General features: G+C 40.2%; 1 protein-coding gene across 1 annotated transcript in view; it reads right to left on the bottom strand.

Moving 5' to 3' along the window:
- Window positions 1–233: 233 nt before the first annotated feature.
- LOC129761817 (protein O-mannosyl-transferase 2) overlaps window positions 234–21,566 on the bottom strand; it is a 33,239-nt gene continuing 11,906 nt past the window's right edge. The window contains exons 6-8 of the mRNA XM_055759604.1: window positions 20,607–20,769; window positions 20,412–20,552; window positions 234–561 (exon numbers count right to left, since the gene is read on the bottom strand). Coding sequence (XP_055615579.1) covers window positions 368–561; window positions 20,412–20,552; window positions 20,607–20,769 — 498 coding nt within the window. The 3' untranslated portion in view covers window positions 234–367. The remainder of the gene's footprint in view (window positions 562–20,411; window positions 20,553–20,606; window positions 20,770–21,566) is intronic.

Genomic DNA, 21,566 nt, shown 5'->3' with positions numbered 1-21,566 from the left:
TTTGGCCAGAGTGAACTATTTACAAAACTATAAGAACTGTTGAAACGAAGCTACACATTATATGACTATAGCACAAGAACATAAAAGTATGATTACCCACTCGCCAGGAAGAAATCCTCCCGTAGAAATGAACAAACTTTCCAGCTTTCTTCTCCATTACGTACCCAACAAGGAGGGCTTTCACAACTGTGACGTAAATCAAACACAAACTTCTCAATCATTCAAAGAACTTCGTTTTAAATCATCAAACCGGACATGGTCCTATCCAGGCCAGGTGGAAAACATAAACATATAAACTACAAAACCACAGCATACCTTTCGGGGGAGTTGGGAGTGGAGTGTCCCATTGTCGGCACTTGGTTGCGCTTCAGAACTCCCAGGAACCCATCCACTTAAGTCCGGCGAGCGTAGAGTTGGGCTCATGGGAGAACGGACCGTTCATACCGTACGCGAGGGGCGAAAAAAGCAGGAAGCTGTACACGAGCGCTGCCATGCCCACCCCCAGGATCACGTGTCTTATCCAGTTGGGTAGTCTCCCGGTGAGATAATCCAGCATCACACCTGTCAAAAAAAAAAATAATAATAACGAACAGAGATGAGAAAAAAAAAGAAAAGTTCGAAGTGCGAAACGAGTGTAAATCAAACAAGTCTGTATTGTGTGCCGCCGGGAGGTATGCTGGGGAAATGGATTTCTTCTGTTGTTAATAAATATTTCCTGCCGAGCAGGCTGAGGAGGGATGGGGAAGCAGCAAGGCAGTAAATTGTTAAAACGTTTTCAATTTCAGCGTGGACGAATTTATTTTCCGGTTTTGAAGGTTCAGTGATTGAAGCGTTCCATTAATCGTCGTCACCGCATAATCCACCCCGGAAGCCATCGATGGGATGATGAGATAATAGTGATGGACACAAAATTTCCACAACGCACCGACGAGAAGCCGACGTAAATTTGGCAGCTATCGATAATGGTTACCGGCTGATTACCTGTCTGACCCGTCATCCCTTCCGCTTTATCAGTGTGCCTTCTATCATCGTCAATATTATTGTCTTCATTATAGCGGAAAATTAAAGGCATCAAATTATGGGCCGCCATTGTTCGCCACGTGAATGCGGGCTGCGGCTTGTCCCGAGTGGCAAATGTAGTGGCCTTTCGGAGCCACGTTCCTAAAGTGGATGACCGCGAGGCCAACGTTTAACTAGTTCCTGGCATCGGATGTCCAGAGGGAACGGGAAAAAGGACCACCACTGCCACACCACTTGCCCGTTCGTGTGTTTTTTCCATTAATATTGGACAGATTTTTCCGGATAATGTGAACCACCGGAATAATGAGCAAGAGAAAAAGTAGAGAAGGAATAAAAACAATAACCGCGCAGTGGAAATTAATTTATGTCACCTGTAGAAACCAAACAAATAATCACCCTCAGGGCTTTGCGTAGTTCAACATTTTTACAAAAGAATTTAACAACGCTTGGCGGGAAACAATATTTTGATATGAAGTGCCAAATTATATGCTGCCGATAACGAGCTGCGTTTGGGTGGCGCATTGTCAGTTTCCGTGGTTTTCTCTCCTCGGCATGTGCAATCAATATACATATACCTCCAATTTCGACAAATACTTTTTGCTCACTCACTGTGAATAGTGAAAATAATGCTATAACCTTCCAGCAAAAATTCAATAATCTCGCTGAATGGTCCGAAATCAAGTGTTCAGCCATATCGATCGCCTGTAACATTTTCGTATAAAATACGCAATATCTTCTTGAACCGTGTTGTAACTGTCACGGATCTTGGTATCGTTCTAGATTCTGAGCTACAGTTGAGCGATCATATCTCGTACATCATTACCAATGCATCTGGGATCTTAGGTTTCATTTTTTTTTCGCCTCACCAAGCATCTCCAAGACCCAATGTGGGTTTGTGGGTAAAGACTGTTTCAGTTATAATTTGGTCGCATAAAGTAGGACATTTCTCAGCAGTGACATTTCAAATTAAATCGTCCTAAAAATGCCGATTTTTTAGATATTGCAAATCAAAGTTATTTTTTTTAGTAAATAAAACCAGAGTTTTTATTCTCAGTGTATATTTATTCACGTTTAAACATCAATGTTATTCTCTAGACAAAAACTGTCTTCGACAAAGTTGTTACATACGATAGAGCGCTCATTTTTATGTTATCAAAAATAGGGTGACCAAATTGTCGATGAAATAAAAAAAAAACCTAACTTTCTTATCTTTATAGATAGAGGTAAATATAGTTCGACAATATTGTAGTCCCAGTTATTTGAGACATCTTTGTAGAACAAAATTTGTTTCTTTCTCTTGAAATAATCGATATAGCGTCTTTTTTTCTAAGTTAAGTTAGAGTCACCATGAAAAAAACTGGGTTTTTGTTCTAACTTTTAGATTTCAAATTCTATATACAAACTGTCTTCGGAAGACTTTTGGAGCTTACTAATACAAACATTTTGCGATGCAGAACTTGTCAATATATCAACTTCACTCAAAGTTATTGATATTTCTTCCCAAAAAATACGCTCTCTTCAATTGTTTGTCATTCTTTCTGGGGCAAACATAAACAAAGTTTTGTATTAGTAAGTGTTTGTATTAGTAAGTTCTAAAAGTCTTCCGAAGACAGTTTGTATGTAGAATTTGAAATCTAAAAGTTAGAGCAAAAAAACTTTTTTTTTTTCATGGTGACTCTAACTTAACTTAGAAACAAGGTGCTATATCAGTTATTTCAAGAGATAGAAAATAACTTTGTTCTACGAAGATGTCTCAAATAACTGGGACTACTATATTGTCGAACTATATTTACCTTTATCTATAAAGATAAGAAAGTTAGATTTTTTATTTCATCGACAATTTTGGTCACCCTATTTTTGATAACATAAAAATGAGCGCTCTATCGTATGTAACAAGTTTTTGTCTAGAGGATAACTGTCGAGCTCTAGATCCTAATTTCCACTTAAATACATCTCCTGGACCATTGTGCAATGCTCTATAACTATTTCTAAGACACTATTTCGGTACGACTCATAGTTTTTGAGATATAAATTATCAAAGATTTCTGTTACTAAAATCGATACGCCCTTTTCAAAAGTTACGCTTGAGTCAAAAAATTCCCAATTGCTGTAGAAAACTCATATTTCCTCCAACCCAAATGGAATAAAAAAAACTTTCATTCGAATCGAAAATACTCATGTTTTGTCATTTGTCGATTTCATTTGGAATTGCTCCATAGACCCTATGGTAAACCTCATAAGGGTTCAAAAAATAGTCAATATTTCTTATTTGGTACCCTATATAATATTTTCCATGATTTGGATTAGGGGCACTTTTTAATACCGTACCCAGCCAGGCCCTTTTGTATAATTTTCGCATCGATTTAAAAAAAAGTACTAGTACCAGAGGTACCCTAAAGATACCTGACTTCAGGTACAATCTGGAGTCAGGTATCAAAAAAAAAAACCATATAAAAAATATATACTTTTTTTTTGAATTTGGAAACTTAGTACTGGTTCAATTTTTATTTAAATATATTCGTATGTGTTTTTTGATATTTGTGATTTGTTCAAAAAATTTGGGAAATGCGCGGTACGACAATATCCAATATTTTTTTTAATATTTTATTTTATTTCTATTTTGATTATCTTGTAATATTTTATATTTTCCTAAAATATATAGTAGTATTGTATTCATGTGTTCGTGAAAAGTACCTGGTCCGTGGCCCGGAAAATCAATGCTTCCACCTTTTCGCAAAAATAATGTTTTTTCCCAAAAATTCATAACTATTGAACCATTGAACTAATCAAGCAAATGAAACCAAATTTGGTATTTGAAGATTTTAGGATGCACTGAATGTTTTTACGATGGTTAGATACTCCTTCTCACACTTTTAGGGTGGGGGGGGGGTGTAGGAGGGTAGATCTTCATTCGAAAGTAGAAATGGATTTTAATGTGATAAAACATACTCCTATATCGTCTTCTATCTATATAAATAAAAATGGATCGCCGAATGCGCTGATGAGAGCAAATCTCGAGAAAGCTATTGTCCGATTTAGGGCTGTCTTTTCTCTAACATTTATTCCATGTACAAAGAAACATGTTATTTGCAAGTGGTTGAAAAGTCCTGAACGAGAATTGTGTCTGAAAATAATCTGATATTCTAATGACGAGTTTCGGATGAAGTACTAGGAATTTTATAGTAAAAGGTAATTTTAAAAGGGTAGATTAGAAAATCAATCAATGAACAGTGCTGCGATTGGACCCATGAACGTACGCTCAGTGAGAAAACGTGAATATGATAACGAAAAATAAATTTTGGGCGGGACGAAGTTTATCGGGTCAGCTAGTATGTTAAAAAAATATTCAAGAACTTGAAAGTTGAAGCTTGGTGTTGGTTGAAAATGAAGTATATCCCACCTTTATGCGTTAATTTTGCGTTTCGAAAATCGCCTAAAATTTTCGACTTCGCACTCTGTTTCTCTATTGTTTTGGTTGAGTATACACCCATATTTCGCTTTACGACTTAGATACGTTCCACGAAACTTGGCCGCAAAGCGAACAGCCGTATAAGGAATCAATTATTATAATACAAATTCATAGAAATTCAATCGGATTGGTTCCAAATTTGTTAAATATGTAACAGGATTTATCATTCAAAATGCATTTTTTAAATTTAAATAAAGAATACATACATAAAAAGTACATACATTTGTACATAAAATAATAACATGAAACAACTTCATGTTACATTAAATATGTGCCAAAGGTCACAGGATGAATACATTAGAATGTCCATGGAAGTATGGAAAAAAATGACCTTCGAATGTTCAAACGGGACTTTCCTGAAAATGTTTATTCCCACGAAAAACTACACTATGCAAAATATCAGCTCAATCAGACTACATTTACTAGTGTCACATAGCCGTTAAAGTTTGAGTTTTTTGAAAACCGAAAATTCATCCAAGAACACGATTTCTTAGAGTCAGTTTTTGACGAAATTTTTTTGTGCAATTTGAAGACATTTGGCATTAATTTTTTTTTTGTAAACCCCGATTTCGAATCATAGAAACCGCCGTTTTATGCATGTAAGCGGTTTTTACTATGAAAATTTAAAATAGTTATTTTTCATTATTAGAAAAAAGTTTGAAATATCGAACTTTTTTTTTTAGTGAGAAGGTCATTCGCACATATCACGCTAGAAGAGATATATTTATGCGTGTTTTCTTGGCCAAATTTGTTTAAATAATTATTGAAATAGTAGGTACATGTAAGAAATGAGCTAGGCCTATTCACCTAGAATCGTAATTGAAATTTACTCATACGTACAAAAACGTTGTAGGAAACACCTAACGTTTTTCAAAATTTTCCCTGGGTCAAAACCACAAGAGGGACCCCTTTAGGAACGGAAGATGATAAGGTATATCAGCTTTAGAAAACAGAACATTGTCAGTAGTAATCCTCCACTGACCACTTTGACCACAACGAAATGCGAAATATGCGAAACAATCGCTAAAATTGAACAAAATATCTGTTCACCTCCACTAGAATATGTGAACAGTCGTCCAAACTGTTGATTAGTCGCAAATATCAGGTCAAATAAACTAAATTTCACTAGAAATTCCTTAAATTCGAAACGCACAAAACTACGGCCGAATGGCTACCGAGAGAGCGTTTTTTGTTTTTATTTATTTCTTGACATGCGAAAGGTTCACTGTAGTACAGGGTGACTCAAAAGTCATGAAATTCTTCAAACATAGGATGACTATCAATACGGTGTCAATATATGATAGTTATTTGTATTTGTATTTGTATTTATTTCTCAATTCAACTGACAATTGTTGTCTCAATGAATAAAAAACTTATGCTAATCTTAGTTGGCCAGCAGTACGAAATAGGTCGAGAAGCCGTTGTCAGAAATTGTTGGCAGAAATATTAAAATCGAAGAGATTGAAATTGTCGTTGAAATGCTGACAGATCGAACGGATGGGCTCATGCAACCCATAATTTCTGCTTCGTGGATCCAACAGCAGAAAATCACGTTGGCGTAATGGTCTTTCAGGCACGTACATGTTCAGTTGAGCCAGCAGTGGTGGGCAGTCAATGTCTCCTGAGAAAATTTTCCCAGCAAATGTAGCTTGAGCGACTATGCGTCTAACTTCAAGTGGTTGAATATTCAACAGACGACAACGATCCTCGTAGGGTGGCAGGTTCCGAGGATCGCGCCAACGAAGAAATCGGAGGGCGTATCTGACGAACTTCTTTTGAATAGCTTCAGTACGGGCGATCCATCTGGTGTGATAGGGGCACCATACTACTGAGTTTGATTCCAATATTGATCGGACAAGTGAACAGTACAGCGATCGGAGACACAGTGGGTCGCGAAATTCGTCGGCAATTTTGAATATAAAGCCCAATTGGCGATTGACTCTGGCAACAATATCGTGATAGTGATTCCGAAAAGAAAGTCCGCTATCCAGGATAACTCCGAGATCCTTGAGGTGTTGTACTCGGTCAAGATGACAACCAAACAGGATGTAGTCATGGATGATCGGTTGATTTTTGCGGTGATAGGAGATCACGTTACATTTTTCGACACTGACACTCAGCATGTTTCTGGAACACCAATCTGCAAAGGTACATACCAAAGTTTGCAGATCCTGGCAGTCCGAATGGCATTTGACTAATTTGAATATTTTTGCATCGTCAGCAAAAAAGAAACGGCATTCCGGAGGTATCAGCAACGAAACATCATTCAAAAATAATGAAAATAATAGCGGCCCGAGGTTACTGCCTTGCGGGACTCCAGAATTGTTGGAAAACGTCTCCGATTCTGAGAGGCCAATCTTGAACCGAACTGAGCGATCTAATAAGTAGGATCTGAACCAATTAACACTTCTTGATGAAACACCGAGTTTATCCAGTTTAGCGAGGAGAATTTCGTGGTTCACTGAATCGAAAGCAGCTTTCAAATCCATGTATGCATCAACTTGCCATCCCGAGTCCATACTTCGTAAACAAAACGATGTGAACTGCACCAAATTGGTGGATACCGATCGCTTTGGGTAGAAACCGTGCTGTTGTGTGTCGATATAGTATTTGCAACAAGCAAACAAAGATCCATTTACTATTATCACGAACAGCTTAGAACATGCGCACAAGGACGTGATACCGCGGTAATTACCAACATCGCGTTTGTCGCCTTTTTTATGCACCGAAAACATATATGAAAATTTCCAACGGGTTGGAAATTCGCTTTGCTGAATCGACAGATTGAATATCGTTGTTAACGGAGAGCAAAGAACATCTGCACAAAGCTTCAAGACTGCTGAGGGTATTCCGTCGGGCCCAGCGACATACGAGAGCGTTAAATTACGCATTGCGGTTTTCATCATCTCTTCTGTAAAGTGAGGAATGTCGGAGTTGAATTCATCACAAGGCAGTCCGCTGGTAGCTTCTGCAACTTGCATAGCAGAGGTTGAGGAATTGTTGAACACTCGTTTGAAATGACGTGCAAACAAATTGCATTTCTCAGGATCATTATTAGCCGTGCTATTTCCAAAAAACATAGAACAAGGCAGTCCAGCATCTTTTCGTTTGGTATTCACAAATGACCAGAACCCACGAGGGTTGGTGCGTAGATTCGCTTCCGTTCGTTTTACGTACCGAATATAGAGAAAACGGTTATATTGACGGTAACAACGACTGGCCAAATTGAACTGTCGTTTGAAGTAAGATGACCGGCAGTTACTGTAACTTCGCAGAGCGGTTGATCGTTTTCGCGTAAGCGGCGATTGGACCAAGGAGGATTATGAGGTGGTCGTCGAGCAGGAACAACACGAAAGATTGCATCCACTACTGCTGTACAGAAGTACTCCACTGCGACATTGACACTATCGGTAGATTCGATGAAATTCCAGTCAATATTGGCGAGTTCATCACTCAATAAAGCGTAGTTGGCTCGACGGAAGTTCAGAGATGTTTGTTCAGATGGTGCAACATAAACGATCGGAGTGTGCAAGCTTATTAACGTGACGAGAGCAGGGTGATCAGCATCGAGATCAATTAGGGGATCAGCCGCCAAAACAATCGAAGAAATGGGTAATGCAGCATCATTGGCCAGGACAAGGTCCAGTAATCTACCATTTCTATACAGATGTGTGTTGGCTTGAGAAAACCCGTGAAGGTTGAATCCGTCCAGGAGAGCACAGCAGGCCTCGGATATATGCGATGTCAATGGATCGATGACTGGTGTACTACTTTCGGGGAAACACCACTGCAAACCTGCTTGATTATAGTCACCGAACAGAAGAGCAGGAGAGTGAACTTTCAAACGAGCTGAAACTGAACCAATGGATTCCACGTGTTCGTCGATCGCCGTACTATCGTTTTTCCTGTTAGGCGGGAGATAAATAACGCCGATACTTATAATGTTGTGATTAACTTCCACCAAAACCCACAGTTGCTCAAGTAGGAGAGAAATAGGGGCAGGATCAAGATAACTGGTTAGTCGCCTCGTGATAGCAATCAGTACTCCTCCACCACGAGATTTATGACTATTCAGATGACTTCTATCGGTTCGGTATACGGCGTACGAAGGTCCAAAAAGCTGCGTTGAGAAAATGCGATCATCCAGCCATGTTTCAGTCAGGACAATCAAATCAAACTCTTCTTCGGAAACAGACAAGAAGAAAGCATCTATTTTGGTCCTCAATCCACGCACATTTTGATAATAAATCCGGAGGTTCGAGGAGCGTCGATCGCAAGAACTGGAAATCGAAGGGATTTCAGGTGCCGAAAGTTCAGAATTATCAGTATACTCGCCTGAACTTACAGGCCGGAAGCTCCCTGGACCAACACCGACCACAGGACCGGGACAATGATGATGGCAGATGTTGATAAAAGGCACGACTGGGTCGGGTGGCGAGGGAACTTCCTCAATACCTGTTACTGGTTGTCCCGGATCCAATGTAGAGGCATCGAACAAAAAAGAGGATGAGCAGCAATTGCTAGAAGGTGAAGCATTGTCAAGTACCAGAAGCTCGTTATGACAACTATACTTGCCTGCTGTTGCAGGTAGGAAGCCCCTTTTACCAACACCAACTGTAGGACCGGGACGACGATGATGACTGGCGTTAGAGGAGAGCACAACTAAGTTGGGCGGTGTAGGGGCTTCCTCAATACCTGTTACGGAGTGTCCCGGGGCCAGTGATGTAGTGGTGACGTCAGAAACCGCAGAGCTGTGATGAATTAGTTTTTTGCCAGGTCAACAAACTCTCGGAATTGTAACCCGGCAGGCCATGAGGCCGGATCAAGTGCCAAATCCTTAATGCTAGGATCCAGACCAATCTTAAATGACACAAAAGTCATGTTACTAGTATCCCTGCCTTTAGGAACCAGTCGGAAAACTTCAGCCGGATCTACGGTGTCCAAACAGCGGGACACAATGTTTTGCACGTCGCTATCAGAGATGAGTGGATTCAAACGCGATAAATACAGCCAAAACTTAACCGGAGGCGCAGCAGGTGAGATGGAAGGAACAGAGAGATCGCTCAAATCTATCGATTTAATTCTTTTTGCCATTGGTACATCGACATCAGGGCGATCTTCGCGTCTACGTTTTACGCCTGAACGAGGCCAAACTGGAGCTACACTCACTGAGCGATTGCGTTGTGGATTTGTCGAAATGCGATCGACTTTTTTCCCCAGTTCAGCAACGATATCGTGCAGTTGCTGAACCTGTGACGGCAAGTCAGCGAGCGTAGGTGTTGAAATCGATTGTTGTTGATCAGTTATATAACTGCGGATAGATCGTCCTTTCAACTCTTCTCTGCAGGAATGGCAAACAAACATGATCTTTCCAGACGGAAATGCATCCTTCAAGTTTCGCGTGATTAAACCACAGCATTGCTGGTTGATGTGGAAATAAGCTTCGCAAAAACCACAACGTATTGGCTCAAGATCAAGCAAACCATTTGTCATGACAATTGTCATGCGAAAATGCGAAAACAGAATAGAAACTGAGAGAGGTTGGCGTCGACATCATGCCTCATACCGTATGTTTCTATTCTGTTTTCGCATTTACGCATGACAATTGTCATGACAAATGGTTTGCTTGCTCAAGATCATTGATAACGATTTGACATTCTCCGCATATTTTCTTAGTCATTGCGTCTGAGATAAATAGCAATGATATACGCCTTCGCGTAGGCTGTGTTGCTGTATATGCTGATTTATAGCTCACTCGCAGACGTGAAGCTCAACAGTTTTATTTTTTCCCAGCAGATGTCGCTTCGAAAAAAAAATTGGCGTGGAAAACAATACGCTTTTGTTGTTTTGTGATATGCACAAGAACACTTCACTTTTAAGGACACTCAGTGGCACGATGAATCAACACACAAATGAGCAGACGCAACAGAGGAGCGCTAATGCTCGATACAAGCTTATAAACAATAATAAAAATCGATTCAAATACACAAAAAAAAAAACAAAGGGAAAAAGCACGACATAAAAATACAGTTTGTTTATATAACAGTGATGCCAGAATTGATACTACCATAATTTATACTACCAAACAAGCAAGAGACCATTTTACCCCACATGACCACATTACCCCCACCTCCCCTACGATAACAAAATGTATTTTAAACCGTGGAATCGCGATGTTTTTGTGTATCGAACGAAAAACAATTTATTGAACAACGAATTGAAAGTATCTATCGGAATAATTCAACCCAACATAGTCGGATCCACCACGAAAGATAAATTTCACTGAACTTTCCATTGTAGCAAGCCTATTGTACAGAAAACATAATTGACAGAAAAGTTCCCTCAACAGAAATCGAACCAACGCTGCCGTGAAATCACCTCAATCGAACGAACCAATTGTGAAAACTGTTCGCTCTGTAACAGAATGAAAGGAGGGCGATTTCCGTTTCCTTTGCCTTATTAAACTTCCCGAACCATACACATCCACCCACGCACGGGTTGTGTTCGTGGTCAAATGGAGGTCCCCCCTTTCTTCGTCTTTCCGGCAGTGGAACCCCTAGAAAAACGGGAATCTCGCTTTTATTGAGCTGATTTCCTCCTTATTCTGGGCAAATTGTTCACTTTTTGTAACCTTTTCTTGCCGCCCGTGCGGCCATGCCATGCCATGTATGTAGTGTTCCTTTCAATACATAGTCATTTAATGGAAAATTCTCAGCACGTTTTCCTAATTTTTTTCCGTCGTTTTGTGGTTGTATATTCCGGAACCTCGAGGCCGGGAATTGACTCAATCGACTGTTTGTTCTATTTCCGAGACGGGGGAGAGTTGAAAATTGACTTCGTTAAATGGGAATACCATTAAAGGGCTAACGGCATCATGGGATAATGTGTTCATAGCGCGCACATACACACACAAAAAAAAAACAATTACTATAACGAGACGGATATTCAATCTGCGTGCAGCCCATGTAAAGTTTCGCTCGTTAAACTGCATGATAACAAAAAAAAACTACTCATCAAATATGATTTGCTCCAGGTTCAATGGGCAATTGCCCGCTAGACCGGTTGCAATACCATTTTTCCAATGCCTGCGAGAGTACCTATATTATATTATCGCGTTATCAATTTCATTACATTATCTTCCCAATAATGGGTAAATTTGCATCAGCAGCTCACAGATGCTCATTAGTGAAGCAGCGGAATCTTCTATGCACCGGTCGAAAAGTAATTTTACGCCGGGCTTGGTAATAAGATTTTAATATTTCCAATTATTTTCGCTGCATAATTGCAAAATTTGGGCGAATATTAGGCGCATCGTTTTGATCCGCTTTGCCAGTAACCAAAACACGGGTAGAGGAGCAACGCCATAAAAACTACCTGCAAGTCTTCAAAACGTTTGGGGGGTGTATTTGGTTCGGTTGAAAAACTTGGGTATAGCTCGAAACCAACGCCGTCAACAATAATGCATCAAAAGCATTCCCGTAGAATGGAAAGTGCTACGCATGAATTCAAGATTTACACTGAAAGTTCACACACATTACACTCGGGAGCGCAGGTAGAGTGGGCGGTTGCCGACTCAGGTACGTGTGCTTTCTTCCAGAACCGTACGAATAGAATGTGTTTTGTCGTAGTGTTCCCGGGTGGAATGATGTCAAGGGAAGATTACAACACTAGCTCGAATGCTGGGAGGTGTTTATAGGGAACACGTTTATTGTGTGCTGAAAAACATTTTGCTTTAAGAGAGAAATACATGGATTATATCCAGATAGCAGATTCTAGATTGAGTATTCGGATTCCAGAAGCAGATAACGAGTTCTAGCCCCATGTTCCTATAACATATATATTTATTGTATATAAATTTCAGACTGTAGATGCCAATGACAGGTTTGCCGATTAAAATCAAAAAAGAGAAGAGAAAGAGAGTTTTTTCACGTCTGCAATTTGCGATCAATGCCCTCACTATGATCTTCATCAGCTAATTGCGTCTAGAGACGAATGAACTCTCAGAGTTTAAACTCACTTTAATTCAAAACCTAACCTAACCTAATCTAATTGCGGACAAAAGGGGAGTTGTAAACAAACCGGCAGTATTAACGGTATGGGTAACTGTTCCCGATGCTGCACCCAAAATTGATTTTTAGCTCATATTTTGTCATCCCGATTTATGACATTCATAAAACATAAAATGTCATGACTCCTAAATACTGGTAAGCATTTGTATAATATACATGGTACAGCAATATAAGATTAATACGAGCGATCGAAACAAAAGATAAAGAAGCTTTCCGCATACTTTACCACATACACGGTCCAGACCGAGATAGATATTGTTCTCCTTCATTCGCTCCTTTTTTACTCTTATCATCATTAACCATGTGGATAGCGTGGTCCTCTAAAACAGCCTTGTGTACTAGCCGGCCTTGGCCCGATCCCTTGACGTCGATTGAACTTTTTATTGGGTGCGATCCCAAAAAAAGATGAAAAAAGAAAAAATAAAGAGATGTCTGCTTCCATACATACAAACATCTTAAAGCGTTGGGGGACAGATGACATTTTTTGTCTATTTGACGCTTCAAGGCACGAAATAGCATGTTTTCTGTCGAAAATGAAATGCTTTCTGACAACGCTAGTTTGGGTGTGGTCTTCTACCAGCGGAAGCGAGAACGCAAACTGTTTTGCGTAAACGCTGTTCATACTCTAATTTCCTAGTACTTCAACCAAAATTCGACATTATAATATCAGATTATTTTCAGACACAATTCTCGTTCAAGATTTTTCAACCACTTTACAAATAACATGTTTCTGCGTTACATGAAATAAATGTTTGATACAGAAAATATGATACCATTCACCATAGGAACGTTTAATGTCCCCTAAAACCTCAATATGCCAAATTTGGCTCAATTTGATTGATTAGCTCTCGAGTTAAGCTGACATTTGTGTTTCATTTGTATTGCAGGCCTCCCTCAGAGAGGGGGAGAGATCTCGAGCTAGCCCCTAAATTCAATTTTCGCGCCGATCGAATCAGTAGTTTCCAAGTCCATAAAAATCAGAAGGACAGACAGACATCACTCCATTTTTATATATACAGCCATTCCATGCCAAACAGATATAGCGGTTCTCAGGTTTTCGTGAACATTGGTAGTTTTGTTCTTTATCGCAAAACATTTGACCCGTATTTTTCACGTAGAACCACGTCTTTCATTAGGGGTGCCAAATCAGAAAATAGGTGACGATTTTATGAAATAAAGTTAATGTTAATAACTATTTTTGCCACGAACGGATTTTGGCGATTTACATACCAAACGAATCGAAAATTCCCTAAGATTTGTTTGATATGCTATACATTACGATCCACTGGTGTGCAAGTGGTTAAAATTCATGAAAACTATAAGTGTTTCCATTTCCACATACATTTGTTCTGTCCATTTGTGTGCTTTCCCGAACAGAGCTGTCAATAACGGGCAACTTATCGACGAGCAACGAAGGGGAAATCATAAGATTTAAAGTTCCCAGTGAACAAAGGAAAAGATGTAGAGGCGAATGAATTGGAAAGTTTAAAGCCTCTTCAAAACAAAGAATGTAATGTAAGGAAAAATCATTCTTTGTGTGGTCACCGACTGGACAACATCGTTGCTGGACGAGCTGAACAACGAAGAATCTAGTGCCTTTCTCAAGACAGCGAGGGTGGAAATGTAATGCAGGAGTAGAGTAAAGTTTTTCCAAGGGCCTTTCTCAAGGCTAGAGACGAATGAACTGAAAAGTTTAAAGTCTCTTTAACACAAAAACCTAACCTAACCTAAGAAAAAGAAAAAAGAAGAAGAATGAAGGGAAATACTTGCCCAGAATATAAACAGTGGATCTCGCTGAGGCAAATTTTCAGTCACGTTCTGTATTCAAGGCAATGAACATCGCTTGTTCTTCCTTGTTTTGCGTCATCACATGTCTTCGTTTCGGATTGAGCTGAGGACGCGACCAAATTACTCACGCGCTGATGTCTCTGGTATTGCAATTTTTGCATCAAACTTACATCATTGCATTAAGGTTTTGAGCTATACAATTGTGTGGGGAATCATCAAGCTAGGCTATCGTCGGCCCATCAAGAAAATAAATGTTCTGGAATTTTGGTTTCGCAAACTCTCTCCACAAAGGATGAGAGCTAAGCTAATCTAGACCGGCAATATTAACAGGAAGGGCTTCTGTTGAGAAGAGCGCAAAACGGAGATAAGTGTGTGTATATTAAGTTGCTTCAAGCCATCGATACATGGATACTTGTGTGCGTGCGATATATGGATATTTGTGCGCGTAAAAATAGTGCATCTTCGCTACGCTGAAACCCAATTTGTATCTGCTCCCGTGTGCATTGGCCCTGTCACGAAATGTTAAAAGTTATTTAGGTTCGCTTGCCAGTCGCAAAACTGCCTCCAACTAGGATTGCATTTCCTCTAATCTTGATCATAATGAAGCAATGCGGCTCTTTTCGAGGTTATTGAGATTAACAGAAAGAGTTTATTTCGTTTATTTAGTCACCTAGGAATTAAATTTCGTTTTGCAATTTTGTATGTGATTTGGTTTCGCTTTCCAGTAGCAAAACTTTCTCCACTAAGGATGTATCCGAAGTTATAAACATGCGACTTATATAAAATAACAGCGTAGTTCTACGTCAACAATGCGGTCGTATCTTGGACACAACCTCCTATGATTTTTTTAATGTTTTTCATTAGGGTGATCATTTCCATTTTAGAGTTTCTAGAGAAAAATGATTTTTTTCCTCTTTTCTCCAACACAAAAATTCATAACTTTTGATCTACTGGACCGTATGACTCATATGATCGACACATATAATTAAAGACAATTAGATGATTTTTTTTTAATATTAGACTTGCGGAAAAAATTGATTTTGATTTTGTAATTATTGATTGTATTAGTTTTTTATAGTTTACATGGTTTCGGGACCAAGGATGCTATATTTTTTATATTTTATATTTATTATATTATTTTTTATACATACCAGGTGTTTGGCATTAATTTGATATTTCGATCATCTGAATCGGTCTAGTAGTTCAAAAGTTATGACATGTTGAAAAAAGTCATTTTTGAAAAGAAAAAAAAAGAAGAAAAAGTTGATTTCTCTAAAATGGAAATGGTCACCCCATAATGAAACACCTTTTAGCCAAGGCGCCTAGAAGTATATCCTAAGGTGGGCCAACTTGCTAAAACCACTCTTCAGCCATCTTGGAAGTCTACTGTGTTTTGTTTGTAAACAAAACACAATACGCTAGTGTCGAAGCTCGTTCGTGATCAGTCTGTCTCTTTCACGTTACAGGCAAATAATTCCCCTTCTGCTTTCTTCCGTACTATTCTCATATACCGCTCCCCTCACCAACTTAGTGACGAAACGGCCTCACCTTAGGTTATACTTCTAGGCGCCTTGCTTTTAGCAAGTTGGCTCACCTTAGGATATACTGCTAGGCGCATTGGTTCGTGATCAACTCCATTGAATGGCAAACTCAGCGAATATTTTCCGCGAGCACATCTAGGACCCGGTGAACGCAGAGCAAGATGACGGTCCTCCGGAGACCATCCAATCCATCGCAATACATTCAGCAAAAATAGCTTTTTTAATTACCCACATAAAATACAAGAATGAACCCTGTCACGGACCCTTAATAAACACCGCATGTGCTGAAAACCTCAAAGTATGCCCTTTTAGCACAATATCACCATAAACTTCGCAACATCACAGCATCTAACAACCCTCCGGGCGCACAGTGGTCCCAGAGAAAATTTAGGCGGCCAAAGCTCAGATTTTTTAGCTAAAAACCCAATTTCTGGTAGTCTGGGGTATTCGGATATGCTGATCTCATTTTTCAACTCGGTTTCACCAAAAAACCAAAATACGGGAAGGGGGGGTCAAGGGGTCAAGGTTCAAATTTTTTTTGGTTTAAAAGTGTATGTTTTCGGATACGCAGAGTTCATTTTTAAACTCGGTTTGACAAAAAACTAAAATAAGAGGTGATGCGAAGGGGAAAAGCGCAATATTTTTGATTAAAAGGGTGTGTCACATCAAATTGCATCACGGAAAAAACGCTGTAGAAATTCGCCCAGTAGACCGATCCTTTTGAAAATTTTAGACAGTAAAATAAAAACTATTAAACAACTTTTGGCATTTTCTTTTTATTCATACTTCGAGCCCAAGCCCGTATGCTCGCACCTTCCTCTTTACCCCGTCCATAAGGTTCTGTACAACGTCAGGTTGTAGTTTTTTTTAACAGAAATCCATTTTCTCTTGAAGTCCGCCTCCGATTTGACAACCTTTGGGTTCTTCCGGAGGGCCTGCTTCATAATCGCCCAATATTTCTCTATTGGGCGAAGCTCCGGCGCGTTGGGCGGGTTCATTTCCTTTGGCACGAAGGTGACCCCGTTGGCTTCGTACCACTCCAACACGTCCTTTGAATAGTGGCACAAAGCGAGATCCGGCCAGAAGATGGTCGGGCCCTCGTGCTGCTTCAATAGTGGTAGTAAGCGCTTCTGTAGGCACTCCTTAAGGTAAACCTGCCCGTTTACCGTGCCGGTCATCACGAAGGGGGCGCTCCGCTTTCCGCAAGAGCAGATCGCTTGCCACACCATGTACTTTTTGGCAAACTTGGATAGTTTCTGCTTGCGAATCTCCTCCGGAACGCTGAATTTGTCCTCTGCGGAGAAGAACAACAGGCCCGGCAGCTGACGAAAGTCCGCTTTGGCGTAGGTTTCGTCGTCCATTACCAGGCAATGTGGCTTCGTCAGCATTTCGGTGTACAGCTTCCGGGCTCGCGTCTTCCCCACCATGTTTTGCCTTTCGTCGCGGTTAGGAGCCTTCTGAACCTTGTATGTACGCAGGCCCTCCCGCTGCTTGGTCCGCTGGACGTATGAACTTGACAAATTCAGCTTATTGGCGACATCCCGGACCGAACTTCTCGGATCACGTCTAAACTGCTTAACTACGCGCTTGTGATCTTTTTCACTGACGGAGCATCCATTTTTGCCGTTCTTCACCTTCCGGTCGATGGTTAGGTTCTCGAAGTATCGTTTTAGTACTCTGCTGACCGTGGATTGGACGATTACCATCATCTTACCGATGTCCCGATGTGACAACTCCGGATTCTCGAAATGAGTGCGCAGGATTAATTCACGACGCTCTTTTTCGTTCGACGACATTTTTCCAAATTTACGAAAAATTGACAGTGAAGCATGGCCAACGTGATCTATACACTCTTATCTGATTATAAGCGAAAGCTGAAGATATAATTCCTAAAAATTAAATTTCTACAGTGTTTTTTCCGTGATGCAATTTGATGTGACACACCCTTTAATAATGTGTGGTTTGTAATGAACGATCGAAAACCAATACTAGAGATCAAAATATTATTTCAAATAGCGTAGTACGAATATTTGGCAACATGATTAGATAGGTTCACTTAGTGAAAAAAACATTATAAAAGCTATTTAACAACATGATTAGATAGGTATACTTATTAAAAAAAACATCACGAATAATAAGTATTTGACAACATAATTTGAGATTCTTATGGAAAAAACATCACAAGTTTTGCAAAATAAAATTCAGAAAATGCCTTCTTATGTACTGCTAGATATCGTCTTCGCCTCCTTCCATGATTTCATCTCCTTTCTCGTCTTCATCGGCTTCTCCTTCATAATCTCCTTCTTCATCTTCGTCCTCAATCTAAATTTTTTCATCTTCCATCTAAACTTGGTCTTCTTAACATCTTCTTCACCGACATCATGAGAAGCATGAATCTCTTCCTCGATGTTCAGTAAGTTCAGGACTTCTCCGCTTACAGCTGGTTTTCTCTTCGTTTGTTTCTTCCTCAATGTCGATATGTATGGGTCAGAGTTGATCAATAATCGATTCATTAGATCGGTATTGGTCCTCAATCGGGATGTCTTTAACGTAAAGCTTTCCCAATACCTTCTATGAAACTTATTTGAAATTTCGGCTGCTTCCTTGGATAGTTGCCCTAGAACATTATCGATTCAATCAATTGGCAAATATGTCATTTTTTCAAAAAAGCTAATTGGCTCTAATTTGATATATCGATCATCTGAATCGGTCCAGTAGTTTAGAAGTAATAATTTTTTGAAAAAAGCAATTTTTGAAAAGAAAGTGAAAAATGATTTTTTGGACCATCGGTTAACTTTGAAAAATCATAACTCAAAAACGAAAAAAAAACACCTCTCTGGTTTCGACATATGTTATGTGAAAAATCCTCAGCTTTTCAGAAAAAAAAATGAAAAAGTATAGCGCCCTTGGTCCCGAGACTATGAAAACAATAAAAAACAAATACAATAAACAATAACGAGAACACATTTCGAATTTCCTGCGAGTGTAGCATTTTTTTCAAAAATAACAGGTGATTAACTTTAATTTGATATGTCGATCATCTGAATCGGTTTAGTTGTTCGAAAGTTATGAATGTTTGAAAAAAGTCATTTTTGGAAAAAAAAAAAAAAAAAAGAGGAAAAAGTTGATTTTTCAGACAACCCTAAAATGGAAATGGTCACCCTACTAAAAAAAATAAAAATAATACAAGTCTAATTGCGATAAAGAACAAAACTATCAGGAAAATCTGAGAACCACTATTTCGGATTTCGGGATTTTGGGTGAAAATAATGATAAAAGACACTTTGAGGAACACTTTCATTAAAAAAGTTTTGCGGGGAAATGCGAGACAAGTTTTATAAGTCCATCCGAAGCAAAATTGATCTTCCAAAATAGTACTTACTTTGTGTGGAGTTAACACATACTACAGCCAACCGAATTTTGAAGCTGACAACAAATACATGAGCCAAAAAAATCGTTCAAAAACTTCCCCAAAACAGACCAAAACTTCACATGTTAGAAAAACATACGCGAAATAGTGGCACCGGCGAGCATGCGAATCTGGTATCTTATCGCGTTGCCAGAGCAATGATGCGCGAACGGAATGGGGTGAAACACGTGATCCTACATTTTTTGAGTTTTGGCCGCCTGAATTTTCTCAGGGACCACTGTGGGGCGTGGGGCTGGCGTTAATATGTACACCCCATTCGTGCCACCGCCACCGGTGTCGGGTAACGCGAGGTGAGAGACTCCACTGCACGCGCGTCGGTATCAACCAAGAGTTATTAATCTTAGTTTTCGCACCCGCCAAAGTCATTCGCTTTTCGCCTCGTGTGTGTGAGAATACTCTTCACTCAGGAGCGGTTGGCAAGGTGCAACCACATCAAACCCCTTGCAAGATAGGAAGCCGCAGCACCAGCCTTCCGTACTGGGAATGCCATTGAGGATACAGCGCTGGAAGGGGCGGCGGAACGCCGATAGCATGTGGGAAATCCTGAAAATTTCGAACTATTTTTCACATTTTCAACGACAACGATGATGATGAAGCTCTGGAGTCTCGGTGCCTGTTGTCGTCTGGGTCCGGTTACAGGCCCGACAGAGCAGGGAAATGCCTTTGTGAACGAAGAAACACAAGAAGGTGTTGGAGATTTTCCACCGATTGAGCCATCGGAACGGAGGAACGCATGCGGGATGGGAGGGGAGAAAAACGTTTGTTCGTTGACCGTTTTGGAAAGATGGGATGGTACGAACGAGGAATGGGAATTCTTGTCTACTTTTCTCGCCCGAATGGGAGAGCTTGACAAAGGATCCGTTATAAGCGCGAAGGCATGCCAGGAATTTCTTCTATGCGGACGCAGTGAATGTGCGATGGTGACGATAATAAAGTTAGTCATATCGAGTTATTATAATGTTCAATTAGGTGATAGAAGTGGTTTCGGTGTGGGTGCGAGTGAATATTGCTTTTGAATGTTTGGTATAATGAAACCACGTGTGTGTCGCCAGCATTTGGCATTATCGTAAAATTTACCACTCAATCGTACTGACCTGCGAGCATCGAGTTGAACACCAGCGCAGGGAAATAATGATGGAAGTACAGAACACGACCCATCGCATAGAATGGTAGATAATGCAGCAGCCATCCTCCGAACAACCAGGCAGAGGCTCTCAGCGATCGCCATTTGAAATCTGAAACGAAGGGGCTTCAGTATACGATTAATTCGAACGTTTTTTTCCACTCACCTTCGTCAGCAGCAGACGCTTCCGCAGCCCCATTCCTCTGATACTTGATGACCTCAACGAGGAAGACGACAATGAACAGTCCCAAAAACATCAAATTGCTCCACCAGATGATGGGATTCCCCAGCAGATAGACACGATGCTCGGAGCCGGAGAAAAATTGACCCTGAAAGACATGAAACGAAACACATTAGCAAACTCCGAAACCCCTCCGACTATCCATTACGTTTCGTTACGAGCAATTGCGAGTGCAAAATTCTGAATGAATTGCACAAAACTTTTGCATCTATTGGATATTTTTGCCTCCTCCGCGCGCATATCTCTGTGAGTGATCCAATGTAATTCCAAGTATTCCCCACCAACACTTGTAGCAAATTACTGTTCGGTCCAAATTTTCCACCGTCCGCGCTTTATTTGATTCACTTTTTTTCGTTCTCCCCGCTGACACTGACTGAGCTATTCCACTTTCAATTACTCTCTCGAAGGGGAAAAAGTTTTCCGCTTTAGAGCTTCATTGTTGGCCAGATCGTAAGAGGCGGTGGGTTGGTGGCCGAAGCGGAAGTTTATTATGGATCCCCCGGGCGAGAGTGATACCACCGCGGACACGAACAGATCATCTGACGGATTCCGGACCGCGTGCCTAGCCCCCTGTCAGGTATTTAGCAGTATGACGGCGGGAACATAGCGCGCTGCGCGTTTGGAGCCCCTAATGGACAACCGTTGCTGATGCCGCTAATCTCTTTAATGGCAATATATGCGAAATATGCGTGGATTTCGGCAAAGTGCCGGAAACGAAATAGAAAAATCCAAATTGATGCAAATGGACCGGTATTTTTAGAATCTTTGTTTGGAAATGTTGTGTTCCAGAAAAATATTCTCAACCCGTTTCCATGAAAGCAAAAATGTATTTCTGAGCCCATTATATTCATTTGTTTATTTGTTTATTTGTTTATTTGTTTGAGT

Source organism: Toxorhynchites rutilus, chromosome 1 (genome assembly GCF_029784135.1).
Source record: "Toxorhynchites rutilus septentrionalis strain SRP chromosome 1, ASM2978413v1, whole genome shotgun sequence".
Classification (NCBI taxonomy): Eukaryota; Metazoa; Arthropoda; class Insecta; order Diptera; family Culicidae; genus Toxorhynchites; species Toxorhynchites rutilus.
This window is presented reverse-complemented; position numbering and strand designations above follow the sequence as displayed.